The sequence below is a fragment of the Bombina bombina genome, chromosome 4 (assembly GCF_027579735.1).
Source record: "Bombina bombina isolate aBomBom1 chromosome 4, aBomBom1.pri, whole genome shotgun sequence".
Taxonomy (NCBI): Eukaryota; Metazoa; Chordata; class Amphibia; order Anura; family Bombinatoridae; genus Bombina; species Bombina bombina.
Window position 1 is genome coordinate 706,475,569 of NC_069502.1, and position 13,819 is coordinate 706,489,387.

Consider the following 13,819-nt stretch of genomic DNA (forward strand, 5'->3'; position numbering starts at 1 on the left):
AACCTTCCACATTGCTATATTTTTCTCTCATTGAATCCTGCAGCTACTCCTATTAACTAACTATAAGTCACAGTGAAGTCAGAATATATTGTATACAAATGTTGCACTCTCCATTTATTCTACAATAACTTCTAGCAACTATGAATCACAGAATTTCATCTATCCACGTCCAGTATACTCTTCCCCGGGTCAGGGGTCGGTGTCTCCAAATCCCTACCACTGCCCCGAGGGTCTGTGTCCTGAGCGCATGTACACCGGATCATGACAGAAAGTTAATGCCTAAAAAAGGGATTCGCAGTGGTAGTGGATGCACCGACCCTCAAAGGAAAATAAAAAATTACAACATAACTCAGACCCAAGCAATCCCTAAAGGAAAAACAGAAGATTTTCAAACTTTTAAAAATTTAAAGACACAGTACTCACATTCTAGACAATCCTCTACTCATGTTCGTGATTACCATTTTGGTGAAACTGATCCTGAATCTGACTATGAAAATGAAGAGGATTTAACCATAGCTTCAGCAGAAAAAATTCAGATTTTTAAAGATTTAAAGAGACAGAACCACTTTTCTAAAATGTCATCTGTTCCTCAATTTCGTGCTTACCATTTTGGTGAAACTGATCCTGAATCTGACTATGAAAATGAAGAGGATTTAACCATAGCTTCAGCAGAAAAGATTCAGATTTTTAAAGATTTAAAGAGACAGAACCACTTTTCTAAAATGTCATCTCTTCCTCAATTTCGTGTTTACCATTTTGGTGAAACTGATCCTGAATCTGACTATGAAAACGAAGAGGATTTAACCATAGCTTCAGCAGAAAAAATTCAGATTTTCAAAGATTTAAAGAGACAGAACCACTTTTCTAAAATGTCATCTGTTCCTCATGTTCGTGATTACCATGTTGGGGAAATAGATTCTGAGTCTGACTATGTAACTAAAGAGGATGCATTCATAGATTCAGCAGAAAAAAATCAGACCTTTAAAGATTTAAAGAGACAGGACTACTGTTCCGGATTACCATCTAATCCTCCTGTTGGTGATTCCTATCCTGGTGATACTGATTCTGAGTCTGAATATGTCAACAGGGAGGATGACTTCACGGATCCAGCTGAACTGGCATTAGACTGGTATGAGCGCAAGTGTAATTTGCCACAAACTCAGACAAAACCTCAATCTATTGTTTATAATGAGATGCTTGGTTGTTATATTTATGAAACAGACAGGTCCCATCATGAAACCTCTCATGGAAATACTGATCTTCCTATTTCTGATACTCCCATGGATTCGTTAGATTGGACAGATTCAGAGCCGGAAGAAAAGACATCTGGTTTACAGACTGCTGTTTGGAGAAAAGGTCACCTCAACTACTATGCTGATTTATTACATCAGAATTATGCATCCAGTGATGAAGAGTATTTCTGTTCTCAACCTTATTACAAGCCACAATGGCAGCAACCTAAGAAGCCTCATACTGGGAAGAAATATCAGTTATCTAAGCTATCTAAGAAAAAGAAGAAGAAGAAAGTCTTTCTGCCTACATAAAATCAGAAGTGCAAAGAGGAAACTCAGCCTGAATCTCCTGTTTCAGTTTCTGTTGTGCCAGACCCTCTCTTGCCTCATGACACTGTCAACACTAAGCTGGATGTTGTCTCTAGTCACCATCTGTCTGTTCTTAAAGCATCTTATGGTATCTCTTCTCAGACTCTACAACAACTACAAAAACTGTTTCCAACTATTGATTTCTCATATCCCTCTCATGATGCCTCATTGCCTGTAAACCCTGTGCTAGAAGCAAAAGATAATTTTGTTCCAGATATACAACCTTTCAGTTTACCAGAGATAATCCCTGGAGAATTTAGCTCTGATATTCAAACTCAAATAAGCATGCCTGCTGAACTCCAGATAACTTCTCAGTCAGAATCTTGTGTCACAATTCCTCCGCATCTACCTGAGTGTGGCATATTTCAGTACACTTCACCTTCTCAAAATTCTTCTGTTACTGCATCTAAGAAATTGTTTCCCTTGGGAGATACTTTGCATCAACCTACATGTTCTACTACATCAGTTTCCTGTACAGGAATTCCTGATACTGAATCCTGTGAGGACAACTTTGAACCAAGTTTGCAAGTGGACATTCTTGACCCTGAAACTTGTACAAAAGTTCTTCAAGAAGATAACCCAGTGCCCATTCCTGTTCCTGTTTTCCATGATTATACTACTAAACCTGACATCAAGGTGGACTCTCCTGTTTTTGACCCTGGTATGGGTTTTCCTTTGTTTAACCCAGAAATGGGTGTAATAACACTTGATCCTGAAGATAGCCATGCCCTCTACTCAGAAGCGAGTATGGTTCTTGGCTCTAAAGTGGGTCTTGTTAATTCTTCGTTTATGAACCCTGAAGAAAGCCTTGCCCTCTGCTCAGAAGAGAGTATGGTTCCTGGCTATAAAGTGGGTTCTTTTTCTTTCTCTATAGTTGAACCTTGCCCTGGTGAGGGCATTCCTACACTTGATCCTATTGAGGATATTCCTGAACCTTGCCCAGATGTGGGTATTCCTGAACCTTGCCCTGGTGTGGGCATTCATATACCTGTTCTTAGTGAGGACACTTTTGATTCTGAATCCCGTAAGGAGACATTTCATATTGAATTAGAAGATGGCAAGAACTGGACAAATCTTGCACTCTACACTCCTATCTCCTACTTTGAAGAAAGCCCTGCTATTGCGTTAGAAGTGGCTATAGCTTTTTCTTTTGGAGTATATCTAATCCTCAGCCAAGAGGTTAATTCTGAGGATACTCAAATCTCTGACCCAAAGGTGGTTAATCTGGTTATCAATCCAGAATGCTGCATCTCTATTTCTGAAGCTGAGGAAAGCCTATTCATATCTCTAGGACTGGCTGCCTTTTCATTGGCTATGTACATGGTCATCTATCATGAAGAACATCCACCTATCTACCCTCAGGATGATTCTGTGGTAGGAAGCTCATTGTATGTTACGTTCATGCATTCTCACGATGACTACAAAAAAGTTGACTTCAAGTTTTGCTCTCATCATTGTCAAGATCTTTTGATACCTTAATTACATGGCCTTTACTTTGTCATTCAACTTTTTCAAGAGATCTCCAACCCTCCTTTCTTGATTTCCGATTGGACTCACTACCTCCATACACCTACTACCGGTTCTCCATATCATTTTTGTTCTCTCTCCTTTTGGATTGTGTTGGGCGCCCGGAGGTCGCCTTTGAGGAGGGGGATCTGTAACATATCTCAGCCTAATGTCACTATCCCTTTAAGACTTCCTTCCCTGACTGCTGCATTTGGGCAGTATTTACATTCAGCTTGCTTGCCTGCCTGATTAATCATTCATGCACCTGATTACCTCAGCCTCTTTTTAAGCCTTCTCAGGTCTAATGTGCAGTGCATTAACTTTGAAGTTTTGATCCTGAACAACAGAGGTCTGTGACTATTTCCTGCATGAATTTACCAACTATTTCAACCTACAGCATTTTCTATTACCAATGCTTAAAATCATCAAATCGCAAGTATCCAAATAATTCCATTTCTGTTTCCTGGACACTGCTTCTTAACAAACTCTGAACTTTATTATAAATCAAGCATACTTTTGGTTATCATCACTCTCTAATTACAACAGCATCTTACTCAGAACTTTATAACTATTTCTCTGCTACAAGTTGTCATTGCTGAAATATCCTGCTGCAAATATGTTAACATATTCAGAACTCTGCATCTATATGTTCATTTAAAAGCTTTCATGTGATTCTCCAATATATGTACAAACAGTAATTGATGCCTTAAACTTAACTTTCACCTGTGCTGCTCTGCTAATTACTGACATACAGCTCTATATAATATTATGTACTGTGAACCTGCAACAAACCTAGTTTGCATATAAATGCACAAACAGTAATTAATGCCTAAACTTGCAGCTTGTCTAAATACCTGTGCAGCTGTGCTTACCTCTGACATACAGCTTTATATAATAGTATGTACTGTGAACCTGCAACAAACCTTAGTTTGCATCTAAGTGTCAATCTTCTACCAGTTTACTCTGAAGCCTGAACCTTCCACATTGCTATATTTTTCTCTCATTGAATCCTGCAGCTACTCCTATTAACTAACTATAAGTCACAGTGAAGTCAGAATATATTGTATACAAATGTTGCACTCTCCATTTATTCTACAATAACTTCTAGCAACTATGAATCACAGAATTTCATCTATCCACGTCCAGGATACTCTTCCCCGGGTCAGGGGTTGGTGTCTCCAAATCCCTACCACTGCCCCGAGGGTCTGGGTCCTGAGCGCATGTACACCGGATCATGACAGGTTGTCTTGTGGGCAAAATACTGTTAAGGTTACTTCTGGTTAAGCTTGTTCTATTTTAAGGAAGGATTAATGTTTAGTATTATTGAGCTAATTACTTTCCATATGTGATGTTTAACTTGTGTGTGTGCACTTGATAGGATGAAATCCAAAGAATTAACTACCTGTTTAGTGTGACTCTATGTGATTAAACAGCTCTTTTATGTATTAAAGGGAAATGAGACATTTTATATATGCATCAGAAATTAATCACTATATTACAAAATATCCCCATACATAATAAAGATTTAAAAGCATTTAACACCTTAACAGCCAAATGAGAGCCTAACAGGCCTTTAAAAGTTCAGTTTGTTCACTGTTTGTTTGTCAGAGGAAGGGGTTCTTTTGCCCCAAACTTGTAATCAATGCTGACTGAAGACCAGAGAGTGTTTTATTTACATTCTACAATTTGTATCCTGGAATAGCACCCTGGCAGATGTGGAGCTGTTGGTGAGAGTGTTGTTTTTCATACATATATATATATATATATATATATATATATATATATATATATATATATATATATATATATATATATATATATATATATATATTCTTAATATATAATTATATGCTCATCTACTTTTTTTTTCTTCATTATGATAGGTGGTGGCCATGTACATTTTATAGAAAAATGCCTTGCTGACATCCGTGTTGGATCCTTCATTAAAAATGCCTGACAGTAAGCAGTTTTATATATAAATTTATATATTTTAAATGTGTATTTTATAAATTGATTTCACTGGGGTATTAAACAAATGACACTCTTTGAGGGAGGGGGGGAACATGAATTGAACATGTTTTAACAATTCATAGTCCTCTCAATGAACCAAAACATATTTTCTTTCCTATTGCATGAAGAGTCCACAAATTCATTCCAATTACTAATGGGATATTCAACTCCTGGCCAGCAGGAGGAGGCAAAGAGCACCCCAGCAGAGCTGTTAAGTATCACTTCCCTTACCCATAATCCCCTGTCATTATTTGCCTCTACCATCGGGAGGATGTGCGAAGATGGTGTCTAAAAAGATTTAATCCTTTAATGGGTACTTTTCCCTGCAAGCAAGGATTGGGGTTATGCTGTGTCCATGTAAATCTCTTTAGTAAGAGTAATGGTGGCTTTTAGCAGTTGGAAGATGGCAAGGTAGTCCTTGCTTACCTTCCAACATTTATGCTAACCCCTATATAGAAATCCAGGGTTGGTTACTCTGTTTTTCTTGTATTTTCAGGTCACTGTCAGCGGTCTATGCCCAAAAGGATTAGTTAGCTGCTGGTGCTCACATTGCGCACCATTAACTAATTTATTTTCAGCTCTCATTCTAATGGGTGAGAGCTGCAGGAACAGCGAGTGTCTGGGTAACGAGCGGGTGCTCGGTACCCAGTAATGCCACAGGGGATGCAATGTGTGTATTATCCCTGGCATATATGTTTAATGTGACCGCTTGCTTTATTGGGTACAATCTGAAGGATATGCCTTTTCTTTTTATCCCGTAGCGGTACACACTCAGTTGCGTTTCCCTCCACGGTAGTATTTTTGGCCTCCTTTCCCTGTACAGGCACCATGGGGGAGCTCTGTATATGACCCCCGGTGCGATATTGGGATATGCTGTTCCCCACTTAGATTGAAGGGAGCCGGATCTTTGTGGACTGTTCGCATATCATTTTTATGTGTAGTCTGAGGGTCCAGTAGCATGTTTCATACTGTTTCTACTGGGAATATCAAGAAGCTCTGCTAAGACCTTATCAGCTGAATATCTGTTTTTAATCCGTTTGTCTGTAGGACTATTTAGGTTGTTGCGCAGCATAACATTTTTTAAGATGTCTCAGGTTATGGCGTTAACGTCCTGGTTTTCTGGCTTCTGATAGAAGTGCAGTCTGAATAGGACTATTCAGAAGAGGCTTGCTTTAGCACCCTATTTGTCTGATACTTTTATTCATTACAGTATCAGTGGGGTTAACATTAGTGTTGCCGTGAGGTTTTATTAAAATGCATTTTTAATCCCTCTGCATGTTGGGAACTTTTTTATTCCTGTTTATGTCTTAGTCACTAGTATGAACTGGGTCCGAGGTTAGTCTCTACCTTCTACTTTGAATATCATATTGTATGATTTTTTACTATATTTCCTCGGTGTAAGATTTTCTGTTAAAGGGACAGTCTACAGCAGAATTTTTATTGTTTAAAAGTATAGATAATCCCTTTATTACCCATTCCCCAGTTTTGCATAACCAACACAGTTATATTAATGTTTGTTTTACCTCTGTGATTACCTTGTATCTAAGCATTTGCAGACTGCCCCCTTATCTCAGTGCTTTTGACAGACATGCAGTTTAGCCAATCAGTGCAGGCTCCTAAATAACTTCACAGAGTGAGCACAATGTTATCTATATGACACACATGAACTAGTACTGTCTAATTGTGAAAAACTTTCAAAATGCTCTGAGCTAAGAGGTGGTTTTCAACTGTTTAGAAATCGGTTTGAGCCTACCTAGGTTTAGCTTGTCAAAAATACCACCAAGGGAACAAAGCAAACTTAACTATAAAAGTCAATTGGAAAGTTGTTTAAAATGCAATGTCCTATCTGAATCATGAAAGTTTGATTTTGACTAGACTGTCCCTTTAAGAATTTCTTGTCAACAGTTTTTTTCCTTGGTGTTGGCGCCATCATGTGGATTTGTGATGTTATTCCTGTTTTATTAAACATCAGTTTCTGATTTTTTTGCCCTGAGGGGCATATCTCTGTGCTGATCTTTTTTTATTTATTAAGGATCTCTAATCTGACATGCAAAGCATATTATGTTTACAGGTGAGGATCATATCAGAAATTGTTCCCATTTTCATTGGCCTTTGATTAAGGGATAGTATTCTGATAAATATATATGTATTGCTTATTTATTGTTTGGGATGCATTTTTCTCAGCATTGTCTGGGTCATCATATTTTCAATGAAGGGTGGGACTATTTTGCACTGTAGGATTTGTCTACTGAGTCCAGTACCTCATTAACAGTCTTTGTGAAAACAGCACATAAGATTTCAAGTCCATCTTTTACCCAACTAAGGAGAGAGGCCCATTTTTGGAGGCCTTTCACCACAGGTTGGAAGAGGACTTGGTTAATCTTATCAGGTACCACAAAAGAACCCCCCGTAATCTGACCATTGAGCAAGAGCAAGCACTTGATAGCCTGAAAAATCTAAATTAAATTGTCATCAGGCAGACAGTTAAGGGTGGGAGCATTGTGGTCCTTGATAAAGAGGCTTGTGTATCTGAAGCTGAGAGACAAATTTACGATCCAGAAGTGTACCTCAGACTCCATAGAGATCCTACCAATGATTTTAGGTTGAGACTTTTGGATCTGTTGGACGATGGGCTGCATATGGGGATTCTAGACCAGGACACTTTTGACTATCTCTGTGTATCCTCCCCAGTGATTCCAATCTGCCATCACCTCCCCAAGGTACATACATCCTTGGAGGAGGTGAGAGGAAGACCTATAGTGTCTGGAATCGGTTCACTTTTTGAGACGTTATTAGGCTGGGCGGAGTCCCTTTTGCAGCCCATGGTTTACCAATTACCATCTTACCTGAAGGATACAACCAAACCTCCTCTGTAGCCTTGAGAAAATTACCTGGGACAGGGATTGTTCATGGCTCACAGTGGATGTAGTTAGCCTCTACTCCACAATACCTCACAGATTTGGAATGGAGGCTATTAAGTACTCTTGATATGTACAATAATTATGATGAGAAGTTAAAGAGTTATCTACTCAGAGTAATATAATTCCTGCTAGTCCATAACTATTTTAGGTTTGGGGAGGATTTCTTTCTCCAAAGATGCGGGACCGCTATGGGGGCTAAGTTTGCCCCTGCTTACGCCAACCTGTTTATGGGTTGGTGGGAGCGGTCCCGCGTCTTTTGAGACAACAACCCTTTCAGGGCCTATATTAGGTTTGTTTGAACTGGTGGAGAAGATACCATTAAAGGGACACTAAACCCAAATTTTTTCTTTCATGATTCAGATAGAGCATGCAATTTTAAGCAACTTTCTAATTTACTCCTATTATCAAATTTTCTTCATTCTCTTGGTATCTTTATTTGAAATGCAAGAATGTAAGATTAGATGCCGGCCCATTTTTGGTGAATAACCTGGGTTATTCTTGCTGATTGGTGGATAAATTCATCCACCAAAAAAAAAGTGCTGTCCGGAGTACTGAACAAAAAAAGAAGCTTAGATGCCTTTTTTTTTTCAAATAAAGATAGCAAGTGAACGAAGAACAATTGATAATAGGAGTAAATTAGAAAGTTGCTTAAAATTGCATGGTCTATCTGAATAAGAAAGAAAAAATTTGGGTTCAGTGTCCCTTTAAGGAATTCATTAACTACCTCAATGATAATGGAATCAATCTTCAGTTCACTGCCACTTTAGATACTAGACAAATTCCCTATTTGGATGTAACCTTAATAGGTAATATAACATCTAGTAAAGTCCTTACGACCTTATATAGAAAACCCATAACGTCAAACACAATTTTGCATGCTAGGTCCTCTCACCCAAAACACACAGGGTTTGGGGTTGCGAAAGGCCAGTTCATCAGAATCAAGCGTAATTGTACAGATGAGCTGCACTTTCGCAGGGAGGGGGACATTCTGAAAGTTCAACTAGTTGAACATGGTTATTGTGAAAAAACAATCAATAGAGCATTTTTGGAAGTTAGCTGGTTGGATATGTCGACTTTACTACAGGGACGTAACTCACAACAGCATTCAAAATTTGATGATGATAAACCCAAATTTGTCACCTCCTATAGTCCACAATTTAATGAAATTTGGGAAATAGTTTAAAAGACTATGTGTCTAGGGGGTGTAACTTTGTCTTCAAACGTGGACGCACTCGACTAGGCAACATTCTAGCATAGTTAAGAAGCAAGAAGCTAGAATCAGCAGTTGGCTTAGTACCAAGGGACACTACAAATGTCACTTTGCCAAATGCATAGCCTGTAGTCACACCAGACCTACTCGGATATTCCAATCTTGTGTCACCCAGAAAGTTTTTAATTTGACAGTGTGTACTAATTGCTGTACCAAGTTTGTGGTATATGTAGCAGAATGCTCCCACTGTAAACTACAATACGTTGAGTGCATCTCAAGGGAGGCACGCTCACCAATTAGGGAGCACCTCAACAATATTGAACAGGGATCAGAATGCTCAGACTTGGCACGTCATTTTATTTATGTGCACAATAAAAATGTTGGTACTTTTCAGTGGCAAGCAATTGAGCAGGTACGTGGTGGTTCAAGGGGGGAGGTGACAGAATAGCTAAACTCTTTTATAGAGAAGCCTTCTGGATATTTCTCCTTAGACAAGAAGACCCCTAGGACTTAATATAGAAGGGGATATAATTAACTTTTGAAAACATAATTGAATACCACAAGGGATCACAATATATATTGGGTCTCCCCTTGACAATAAATTGTATATACATTTATTTTACACTGTCTTATCAACACTTAAGTACCTTATACTAGCATTGCAGCAGTTGCCCCAACATTGTGTACTATATCTGTCATATAACCCAATTTGATGTCTAAATAACATATTCTTTTGAATTATAAATACTAAGTGTAACATAATGAAAATTTAAGCATAGACACTAGGTTGCAAAGTTAACTCCCAGTTGACCATGTATAGACAGTTAATAGTGATTGTTGTGTGTAATACTTTAAGTGTTTACAGCTTCTGTCAATTAAGGCATTTACAGTGCTATATATACATCTCTGTGAGCACTGTTCAAGCATCTACGACTAAGGCAATAGAGCCGAAATGCATCAGATTTTGACAGATTGCTTCTTGTTCAGTGCAGCATTTAACACATGTTGTGCTATTTCCTTTATGGATTAAAGATCCTTTGAAAGTATGCTTCGAGGCTCGCTGGACTTCTTACGTGTTTGCAGCATCTTTTCTGTCTAGTTTTCCTAGTTTTCTTAATTGGTTTCAAGATGCAGGGATCTAGGGCACTTATTTTCTTTGTGTGAGGAGACAATTTTACACTTTTACATATGCTGAGGAGATTTCCAGCTTGGACTGGTACTGCTCCTGATTATATTTAATGTTTTATAAGGGACCTTAGTCATTTTAATGTTTGACATATTTTATGTTCATGCATATTTAAATATTTTTTTTTAATTCATTCATAGGAGGTGATTTTCCTTTTAATAAACTCTCATTCTCACAGCATACGGACCGTGACCTGGCTAGACTTTTTCTTCCAGAGTTCAATCCCTCTACTTATCAAGTTTTATCTATGCCAGCTGGTGTTGCCTAGTGAGTAGCAAAGCTTCATCTCTAGTCAGAGGTTGCGAGTTTGCAACCAGTTGTTGCTGCGTGATGTTTATTTATTGGTTAATTCTTTATCATGTATTGGTTACAAGATTCAGGATGGATTATTGATATCTTGCCCTTTATATAGCTGTTTCTGCTTCAGATAAGAAATAAGCTTTTTTAATCTGTGTCAAGGATTTCACTTCTCTAGGAGTGATTGTCCCAGTTCCTCGGGCGGAACATTGTCAAGGATTCTATTACAATCTACATTGTTCCCAAGAAAGAGGGATTTTCTCTTGTAAGGTGTATCCAGTCCACGGATCATCCATTACTTGTGGGATATTCTCATTCCCAACAGGAAGTTGCAAGAGGACACCCACAGCAGAGCTGTTATATAGCTCCTCCCCTAACTGCCATATCCAGTCATTCTCTTGCAACTCTCAACATGCATGGAGGTAGTAAGAGAGAGTGGTGAAGACACTCCTTCCAATAAATATTCTGGAAGAGCGATATTCAATGCTCTTCAGGCTTGGCCTCAGTTAGCAACTCTGAGGTACATCAGATTTCAGTCGGACAACATCACGACTGTGGCTTACATCAACCATCAAGGGGGAACAAGAAGTTCCCTAGCGATGTTAGAAGTCTCAAAGATAATTCGCTGGGCAGAGACTCACTCTTGCCACCTATCAGCTATCCATATCCCAGGTGTAGAGAACTGGGAGGCGGATTTTTTAAGTCGTCAGACTTTTCATCCGGGAGAGTGGGAACTCCATCCAGAGGTGTTTGCACAATTGATTCATCGTTGGGGCAAACCAGAACTGGATCTCATGGCGTCTCGCTAGAACGCCAAGCTTCCTTGTTACGGATCCAGGTCCAGGGATCCCAAGGCGACGCTAATAGATGCTCTAGCAGCGCCCTGGTCTTTCAACCTGGCTTATGTGTTTCCACCGTTTCCTCTGCTCCCTCGACTGATTGCCAAGGTCAAGCAGGAGAGAGCATCAGTGATTTTGATAGCGCCTGCGTGGCCACGCAGGACCTGGTATGCAGATCTGGTGGACATGTCATCCTTTCCACCATGGACTCTGCCTCTGAGACAGGACCTTCTACTTTAGGGTCCTTTCAACCATCCAAATCTAATTTCTCTGAGACTGACTGCCTGGAGATTGAACGCTTGATTTTATCAAAGCGTGGCTTCTCCGAGTCAGTCATTGATACCTTAATACAGGCACGAAAGCCTGTCACCAGGAAAATTTACCATAAAATATGGCGTACATATCTTTATTGGTGTGAATCCAAGGGTTAGGATTCCCAGGATATTATCTTTTCTCCAAGATGGTTTGGAAAAAGGATTGTCACCTAGTTCCTTAAAAGGACAGATTTCTGCTCTGTCCTTTTGCACAAGCGTCTGGCAGATGTTCCAGACGTTCAGGCATTTTTTCAGGCTTTGGTTAGAATCAAGCCTGTGTTTAAACCTGTTGCTCCCCCATGGAGCTTAAATTTGGTTCTTAAGGTTCTTCAAGGAGTTCCGTTTGAACCTCTTCATTCCATAGATATCAAACTTTTATCTTGGAAAGTTCTGTTTTTGGTAGCTATTTCCTCGGCTCGTAGAGTCTCCGAGTTATCTGCTTTACAATGTGATTCTCCTTATCTGATCTTCCATACGGATAAGGTAGTCCTGCGTACCAAACCTGGGTTTTTACCTAAGGTGGTATCTAACAAGAATATCAATCAAGAGATTGTTGTTCCATCCTTGTGTCCTAATCCTTCTTCAAAGAAGGAACGTCTATTACACAATCTGGACGTGGTTCTTGCTTTAAAGTTTTACTTACAAGCTACTAAAGATTTTTGTCAAACATCTGCTTTGTTTGTTGTCTACTCTGGACAGAGGAGAGGTCAAAAGGCTTCGGCAACCTCTCTTTCTTTCTTTTTGGCTAAGAAGCATAATCCGCTTAGCCTATGAGACTGCTGGCCAGCAGCCTCCTGAAAGGATTACAGCTCATTCTACTAGAGCTGTGGCTTCCACTTGGGCCTTTAAAAATGAGGCTTCTGTTGAACAGATTTGGAAGGCGGCGACTTGGTCTTCGCTTCATACTTTTTCAAAATTCTACAAATTTGATACTTTTGCTTCTTCGGAGGCTATTTTTGGGAGAAAGGTTTTACAGGCAGTGGTACCTTCCGTTTAAGTGCCTGCCTTGACTCTCCCTTCATCCGTGTACTTTAGCTTTGGTATTGGTATCCCACAAGTAATGGATGATCCGTGGACTGGATACACCTTACAAGAGAAAACACAATTTATGCTTACCTGATAAATTTATTTCTCTTGTGGTGTATCCAGTCCACGGCCCGCCCTGTCATTTTAAGGCAGGTAATTTTTTCATTTAAACTACAGTCACCACTGCACCCTATGGTTTCTCCTTTCTCTGCGTGTTTTCGGTCGAATGACTGGATATGGCAGTTAGGGGAGGAGCTATATAACAGCTCTGCTGTGGGTGTCCTCTTGCAACTTCCTGTTGGGAATGAGAATATCCCACAAGTAATGGATGATCCGTGGACTGGATACACCACAAGAGAAATAAATTTATCAGGTAAGCATAAATTGTGTTTTTTTTACCCTTCTTAGACCTTAAGTGTCACAACCAAATTCTCAAGGTTCCATCCTTCAAAATAGAGTTTTTCAGTTCAATCTTCCTTTGGTTCAGGAGGGTCAGTTCATGACCACCATCAACATATCCACAAGGAACATTTCCAATCCTGAGGTTTGCTTTTTTGGACAAACACTTCTGATTTGTAGCCTTCCTTTCAGGCCTAGCCTATGCCACTTGAATCTTTACGAAGGTTTGAGGGGCTCTTCTGGCAATGGCCAGATCTCTAGATATTGCGGTGGCTCCTTACCTGCACGATATCTTGGTCCAGGCGACAGCTTTTCTGTAGCATGATCCCATACAGATTCTCTGTTATTGATTCTCCACTCTCATGGGTGGAAGGTAATTCTAGAATAGTGCTCCTTGATGCCAAGTATCAGGGTATGTTTTCTGGGGATGATTTTAGCACAGCTAGGCATGCTCAGACATTGGAACGGAAACCTTTTAGGATATCTCTCAGGACTGTCTGTCCTAGGCAC

At 39.5% G+C, this 13,819-nt stretch overlaps 1 protein-coding gene across 1 annotated transcript in view; it reads left to right on the forward strand.

Moving 5' to 3' along the window:
• AHI1 (Abelson helper integration site 1) overlaps positions 1-13,819 on the forward strand; it is a 658,331-nt gene that overhangs the window by 75,889 nt on the left and 568,623 nt on the right. Inside the window, exon 2 of the mRNA XM_053710899.1 lies at positions 4,991-5,066. Within this exon, the coding sequence (XP_053566874.1) occupies positions 5,057-5,066 (10 nt within the window). The 5' untranslated portion in view covers positions 4,991-5,056. The remainder of the gene's footprint in view (positions 1-4,990; positions 5,067-13,819) is intronic.